The sequence below is a fragment of the Loa loa genome, assembly GCF_000183805.2.
Source record: "Loa loa unplaced genomic scaffold supercont3.32, whole genome shotgun sequence".
NCBI lineage: Eukaryota > Metazoa > Nematoda > Chromadorea > Rhabditida > Onchocercidae > Loa > Loa loa.
In genome coordinates, this window is record NW_018108212.1 from 257,645 (window position 1) to 265,390 (window position 7,746).

The 7,746-nt window shown below is 33.6% G+C and overlaps 2 protein-coding genes across 3 annotated transcripts; both read left to right on the forward strand.

The window, feature by feature from the left end:
- Positions 1-1,860: 1,860 nt before the first annotated feature.
- On the forward strand, positions 1,861-3,745 carry LOAG_16980 (the record flags this gene model as incomplete). Of its 2 annotated transcripts, none has more annotated exons than XM_020449635.1 (5): positions 1,861-2,091; positions 2,303-2,416; positions 2,806-2,944; positions 3,180-3,298; positions 3,636-3,745. In XM_020449635.1, the coding sequence occupies exons 1-5, from the start codon at positions 1,930-1,932 to the stop codon at positions 3,660-3,662; spliced, it is 561 nt and encodes a 186-aa protein (XP_020306812.1). In that variant the 5' UTR covers positions 1,861-1,929. The 2 variants fall into 2 exon arrangements, with proteins under 2 accessions (XP_020306812.1, XP_020306811.1); XM_020449634.1 differs by having other exon boundaries at positions 3,147-3,298; positions 3,636-3,662.
- On the forward strand, positions 3,690-6,279 carry LOAG_16981 (hypothetical protein). Its single transcript, XM_020449636.1, has 6 exons — positions 3,690-3,712; positions 4,083-4,175; positions 4,549-4,647; positions 5,195-5,347; positions 5,592-5,669; positions 6,113-6,279. The coding sequence occupies exons 3-6, from the start codon at positions 4,571-4,573 to the stop codon at positions 6,243-6,245; spliced, it is 441 nt and encodes a 146-aa protein (XP_020306813.1). The 5' UTR covers positions 3,690-3,712; positions 4,083-4,175; positions 4,549-4,570; the 3' UTR covers positions 6,246-6,279.
- Positions 6,280-7,746: the final 1,467 nt, after the last annotated feature.

Sequence of the window (7,746 nt, forward strand, 5' to 3'; positions counted from 1 at the left end):
TAACTTTTCGTGGAAAATTTTTCGATGATTTAGACTTTCATTTAAACAAATTCTTTAGCGAATCTTTTTAGAACCCAAAAATTAATACTTTTCAACCGTTAGCGATAATTCGAAATATGCTGTGTGATTCTAAAGCACCAGGACAGTGCATTCCTCACCGAAATGATAAAAAGAAACAATGAATTGACTTAGATGTGCTCATGGAAGCTGGCTTCCAAGGAATCATATACATTAGATAAGATCATACACATACCAACAACAGCTGTTCTTCAGTTAAACACTTCTAAGATGGAGCAGAGGCTTTGTACGAGTAGCACAATTGGTGTATCAGCGGAATTCTGGAAATGAGCGCTGAAAGTGAGATGACAACAAAGAAGTCATTGAAAGGATGAGGAACATAATGAATGAAAAATTTATACCCCAAGGAACCTTCCCCTTATATTCCTAATCTTTATGTATAGAATAAATAAAGATAAGTTCAAAGGTTAACTAGGCTGTTTTTGATATTGCTTACAGCATCTATTTTAGCACCAATATTTTGAGCCAGTCTAGCGTCAATATCTGATTTGATTCACGTCACAGTAGAAATGGAAAGCATTTATGCTCCTCTAATGCCAGGTACAGTAGATTTGGCAATCTGCACAGAAATGATCTATCTCACTCATGTAATTAAGGTGTGAAAATCGTAACTAGAGAGAACCGAAATACTTTTTGTGAATAAACAATATTGACACTTACAACTACAAACTGTATGAAATCTAACGGGCTCTATTTCGGATATATAAAAAGTGTTTTAGCAGCGAGAATCCACAATATCGTTATCGTGGTAAGAAGTTCTCTGGGACAACTCTCACTCTTAACCATTGTATTTTTTTTCAAGGAATGGTCAAAAAAAGTTGGAACTGGACTAGATGGGTAACGAAATGAGGATCCAACTAATAGCCAATTGTTCATCCATCCCTCCAAGACTGACAGAGTAGTTGATAAACAAACTCCGGTCACTTTGAAACTGTTCAGACTAAGTCACACATGCACTCGCCATTGTCCACTTTCCAATGTCGCTCACTCTTACACTGCATTTCTCTCACTCTCTGTTAATACTACACAACCCAGTTCTTCTTAAAATTTCCGAATGTCTGCACTAATACTGCGTTGCGAATTATTTTAGCTTCTTGCGTCTCTTCACTTCTCCCACTCTCTTACTTTTTAATATGTTGTTTCGATTCGTCTTGAGTAGCACTGTGGGTCGGTTGACCGGATGTTTTTTGTCCTACCGTTTACCGATCTTCATTCATATCCATTTTCCTGTTTCCTCATTGATCTTATGTCTCACTAAAATGTTGAAGTTTCTTTTTGTTCCCATATCAATGGATTGTGTTATCTACTATAACGCCTCTGGCAAATTAATAAGAGATTAAAGATACCGTCATGATAGGAAGACTTCTTGTATTGTTGAATTACACTCGATAACATGAGAAAGATGTCCCCTTCTCGACCGATATCTTCTAATTCTATCCAGCTGGAGCTTACTGGTAAACGACATTACCATAGACATTGAATTCTCTTAAGTAATACTCTTCCCTCATACTTTTATTTCCAAAAAGTATGCATAGTATAACTCTGAAACTTAGAAGAATATTAATTTTCTGCTCCTTTATTCACTTGTAATTCACATATGTTACTTTGAAAAATAATATTCAGGGAATGGAATTAGTTTCTTTCTATTTTTCATAATGATTATTGGCTTGAACACTTGGAATTTACCTCGGAACGTCTTGATCAGCCATCTTCCATTTTATGACTATTAAAAGTAATGAATGATTTTATCTCTCTGTCGAATAAAGCAAACTAGTTCCTGAAAGGTTGTTCGATACTTCGTACGGTATGACGGTGTTCAGCTTCTAAGATATCAAGGAAGATCTGGAATTGATGACTCGATGTTCCCCAGAGTTTATTGTCTTTTTGGTGTGGCTTCTCTTTTTGGTAGCCTACGGTACACTTTCAAAATCAGATCGAAAAGAGAAGTCGAAAAAGTTTCATGAAACGGAGCAAAGACAAAAGGATGGAAGCAACGTTGTAAAGCTACGACAAGTAACTTCTCTTATTTGATTTTCATTACTCTTCAGGAAAAACTTCGTGTTAGCACTTTGTTCTTCCGTTGGGTTCATCGTGTACTAAAGTTTTGAAAATTTCAAAGAATCTGAAAACTTCGCCTACTATCAAAATATCAACTGTTGCAATGCATTAACTTGTCAAAAGTATTCCGTTTATAAGTTGTAAGAAGGTCTGCTTTTTACTTCAGCATTTCGAGGATAATGGCGGGAAGGCAGCTGTTTTAAATATACTTAGTGAGCATCATAATTTGTGCGTGGAGGAGAGGAAATTCAACCATCCTGTGCTGGCATATGTTACTCCGGTAAGTTTCGACTTTGAATTATTTTGGCTAGTTTACCCTGGAGGTTGAATCCAGGAGTATGCCACGTCTTTAAAATCTAGTAATCTTGTTAGCAGTAGATTTAAGACTCGAAATAGTTAGTGGAGGAATTTGCAGCATAGAAAGATCTCTCTTGTTCCGATCAAAGGCTCCTGATCAACTTTTATATGCCTATTACTTTCCCTGTAAAGATTTGTAAGTTTCACCATATTTAAACGAAAAAGGTGGCTGGAAAAGAGAAGGTCAAGGGAAGAGAAGTGAAGAAATGTGGAATTCAATCTTGGATTATGAGACATTAAAAGGACAATAAGAAACGGCACTGCTATTGTAATGTGTTTTTCACTTTTTCACAAACTTCCAAGAATTTGCAGTGGAATAATGGTGGATATGACATTGCAAAATGGGCAGCTCGAAAATTCACTCACATCTCTCCTGTCTGGTTCCAGTTTAACCTCGATGTGAAACAACGGAAAACATGCACTATTCTTGGAACTCACGATATGGATAAACGTAAGTTGAATATTCATACTGCTTATTTAGAAAGATAGCAATGTTTGTTGGTTGATTAATAATGTGTCACATGTCAAATGTTATTTTTCGATTATTTATCCATTTTTCTCATTGTGAAAGAAAGAATTAAATAATCATTATTGACTTTAATCGCTTTCAGAAATTGTTTGATTTACGTACTGTTGGATGAAATTTATTTTAGAATGGTTGGTTGATATTCATACAAATAATTCAGAAATCAAGTTTATGCCACGTTTTGTCCTCGATGGATCAGTACCTGGAATTATTGAACAGTTTTTATATAATGAAAAATGGCAAACGAATTGTGCTCAACTAATTGTCAATTTCATAAAGGTTGCTATTTTAGTCAGTTAAGGCTGTTAGGTGTACCATTTGGTGCAGTGCTTGAGTTAATCTTGTGACATTTAGAACCCTCTTTTTGAATTTTCTGCAATAGTAATTTTCTGTCATACATTAACTCTTATCTATTTTACAACAAAACCTTTGTATTTTTGAAGTAATCTGAAACTGTAGGATGCTGTGATACCAGAAAAGTTCTTAGTTATGTTTTTTTTTTTTTTTCATCAACATTCGCTGCATGACAGTATATGATGTGTGCTATCCTTTACTGAATGTTTGGTAGGTTATGGTTGCAATATTTTCAAAATGGTTTTAATTAAAAAAGTTTCAGAAAACAAGATGCATGGGGCGGTCATAGAAGTATGGCTTCAGGTTTTGTCATTGGTTCAAAAAGAAGTGAAAGAGTGCGTATGTTTTCCTTACATCTGTGACTTTTTTTTTTCTGCTGAATTGTGAAATCGAGGCATGACGTCGAAACATTATATAGACGATGAAGAATAGGTATTAGCTAATTAGTTTTGCTCATTACGATATTTTGCTAGGAAAAAATCACTTGACGACATTTCTAGTAAATTTCAACAATCTTTGACTTTCTCACCACTAAGACTATGTAATCCCTGAAGTTCATTTACGTTGTTCTTGCTACTTTTTCGTCGGCTGTATGTTGTAAGACTTGAATAAAGCAACATTTGAAATAAATCACTTAAATTGATATATTTAGAGTAATTTATAATGCATGAAAGTAATTCATAATGCATGAGAATAAGAGGCATTGCAGGGAACTGATCGAATTGATTTCACACTGGGCTGAACTTTTCCATAAGGCTGATCTTGAAATTATTGTACCTCTTCCTGCTCCTCTCAGTGACAAGTATATTCCACTTCATATATCTCAAGCCGTTTAATTTGACGTGTTTCTTTTTATTATTAAGTTAAAAGGTTTTGCTGAAGGCAATTGTGATTCATGGTTTAAATCTATTCAAAAAAAGCTGTATTTATTCCAGAGTGATGATTTATAGCAGCATATCTAGTTTTATATGCTAACCTTCCTAATGACTTAGATTAATGATTAATGAAATTATTATACTGAAAGAGTTGTGGAATACCTTATGGAACGATACAGTTATATCGTGGACAAAGGAAAGTATAAGTGCGAATGCCGAGTATCGACTTTTCGTTGTCTTGATCATTTAGAATTCTTCATGGATCATTTTAAAAGTGAAAGCCAAATGATATATTTTCAGGAATAAGCCATCCGGATTTGTAATGAAGGCAGAATTAGCGAGAATAATAAATGATGTCGACTTTGTCAATGTGATGACCTATGATTACAATTCTAACCAGTAAGCATGAATGAAAATTCTCGGAGGATAGTTTATTTAAAAGCAGAATCTATGTTTGAGAACTTATTATCGAATTTCCTGCTAGATTTAAAAGAATGCCTAAAACAAAATGTCGCAAGCTTATCTTAGGATGGCCGCAAACATGAGATCATCCTAAGATAAGCTTGCAATCTTGTTTCGAATTTTTTTTCTTTCGGATTTAATCACTCGCTGATTCTCACTGTGCCGAGTTCTGGAAAGGCTATCGAACCATTTCTATTGTTGCTTTCTAGCAGCCATAATAGATTGTTAGCCTAATTAAAGTAGCAGATGATAGTTTTCGAAGTACGATATGATGAAAAACGCTTCAGTAACACAACAATTGAATGGAAAACTGTTCGAGTTTAAGGAAAAATGCTTTAATGCACATTTCCACAATCATTACCTATTCATTTAGCCTTGAACTTTGTTGCTGACTGTGTCGTTCAAAAGTTTTACTTGTTTTTTTTCCACTCAAAATATCCAAAATTAAATGATTTCTAAAAATATGTTGAACTGAATGTTTCAGCTTCGTTGGAGTGTCACCATTTGAATGGGTTCAACATAATTTGGAATATATTTTGTCGGAACCATCAATTAGTTCATCCAAGCTTCTCATGGGGCTAAATTTTTATGGCTATGCTTCTCAGCGGGCTACGATCAAAGCTGTTATTGGTAAAGAGTGAGTTTTGAAATTTTTTGATTTAGTTCGAAATATAATTTCAAATTTCATCTTGAATGCTGTTGAAATCTTTACAAAAATAGTCGTTACAACCGAACTGAGTTTCGCTGCCTCTGCTTGTAATGTAATAGTTTAGTAGTTGACAGTCTTTTCATATCTTACCGTCTAAATGGTTATCTTGAAATTATCCTCAAAGATTGCTAGTTGGTAGCAAAAATGGCAGTCATGTCCAGTTATATTTCAGCTTTATCAAATATATAGCAGCACAACCAGGAGCATTGTTTTGGAATTCTATCACGAAAGAGCATTTCCTCAAAACAGAGTATTGTTTGTTTCTTTGATAATACTTAAATTATATTTCTTTTTGAATTTTGGATTTGTATGGTTTTTGCTTTGGTTATTGAAAATTTTTTGAATTCCTGATAGTCTCAGATGAATACTCTTCCACAATTTTAATTCACAACCATCGGGAATATTACATAATAAAACTCAAACAATGCTATTTTTTTCAGGCTTCACAATTCATTCAAATTATAAAGTGTTTTGTAGGAATCTTAGTTATCATCCAGGATGGATACTTACGTAGAAACTTTTTTAATTGAAGAGGGTGGTTTCAGTTTGTCTAAATCATTAAAAGTAGTGGGGATAATGGTGAAAAAATGTGGATTGGTGCACTTATCTTGTTTATTTTCTTAAAATGATTTCATTAAACTGAATAGTTACTGTTCAAATAGGAATATCAAGTTATGGATTCTTTACTTTCAGGGATAAAGATTTTTGCGTTTATCCGACAGTGGCATCTTTGCAAATCAGGCTGGATCTCGCCAATCACTTTAACGTCGGTGTGGGTATTTGGGAACTTGGGCAAGGTCTTAATTATTTCACATGCTTACTTTAATCTTTTTTCGTTTTAAGAATAACATTTGTTATTTATTCTACTTCATCTTATGAAATAGATTTGTTATTTATTCTATTTCATTTAAACTTTTTACTTTTAATTAAATTGATAGCTATTTTGGAATGTTGTGGTGAACCGGGAAAGGTATAACCAAAATTTTTTTTCTTGCCCTTATGTCACAGATGAATTATACTATTATGCATTAGTTGTGACTTTTATATAATGGAAAGTGCCTGTTCGATTGGACTTGAAAGGTATTAAGATATGTCATAGTCCAAATACGGCAAAGGAAAAGGGAGAGGACGAGAATTTCATAAATCAAGAAGATATTCTATTTCCCCATCAATTGAAATTTCCGACCTCGAGCCCGAATTCCCATTTACATTCCTAAGCTCATTTTTTCGAATAACTTTTTAATAGTCTCAGTAGCCTTTTCATTCCATTATTGCCATCTTTATGTGATTATATTAACAATATCGCCGTCATTTTTGCTGTCCAAATTATCGTTGTTGTTGCTATAGCTGTCATCAATATTATTGTTGTGGCCAAATATGCGTATATAAAATAAAATGATAAAATTGTAAGCGCCTTGTTTCACATGAGATGTTTGATGTACAATATGCGCAGCGGATAGACTCATCGTAATGATTATTGGTACTTTATCGTATCAGGCGTGCAATAGATCTTTATGTTTCTTTAAAAAGTTTTTGTTACCTATTTATACTAAAATCTCTATTACTGTTTTGCTCATGTCGACGGCATCATTCATAGGTATTTTTTTATAAATTTAGAGTTTAACAGTGAAATACTGAGAAGCATCGAGATAAATGAAGAGTTACTCTTTCTAGAAAGAGTACATTCAGTCCCTTCTGTTACAGTGACCATGTTGTTAAGAATAATTTTAGTCCGCAAAACATACAAGTAAAAAGACAAATGAACTGGTTTTGCAATGGCTTTAGTGTATTTCACCCCTATTTCGATACACACACAAGCAAAAGATTGGAAGAAAAATATCCAATGTCAACATCTTTGTTTTACTATAACTTTGAGGATATGATGTTAAATTTAAAACGGATTTTGATCAGCGAAATGTTCAAGTCCAACTGTCTAAGGAAGTAGAGAAGAAAGAGATATGTTGATATGGATATCATTTTCATTAACTCATTTTTAATAGGTATTGCATAAAGCTTCGTGGAATTTTTGCGTGTCCCTTTTTGTAAGAAGGCGATTGAGACCAGAGACTATGGCTAGCAGCTTGCTAATAAGAAAAGCATTTCAGGGATCGCTGTTATTTTGTAATTGTATCATTTATTCTTTTTGACCGCCGAGGAATTTTTATTTCAGTCAGCTTTTCTTTTTGAGAAGAAACATACGGTAAAAGAAAGGAATAGAATATTGTTCTTGCTTGATTGCTTTTGTATATTCTGTTTCGGGTGCTAGAATTCCTCGATTTCTGGTGATTATTTTTATTATTATTATTATTATTATTATTATTATTATT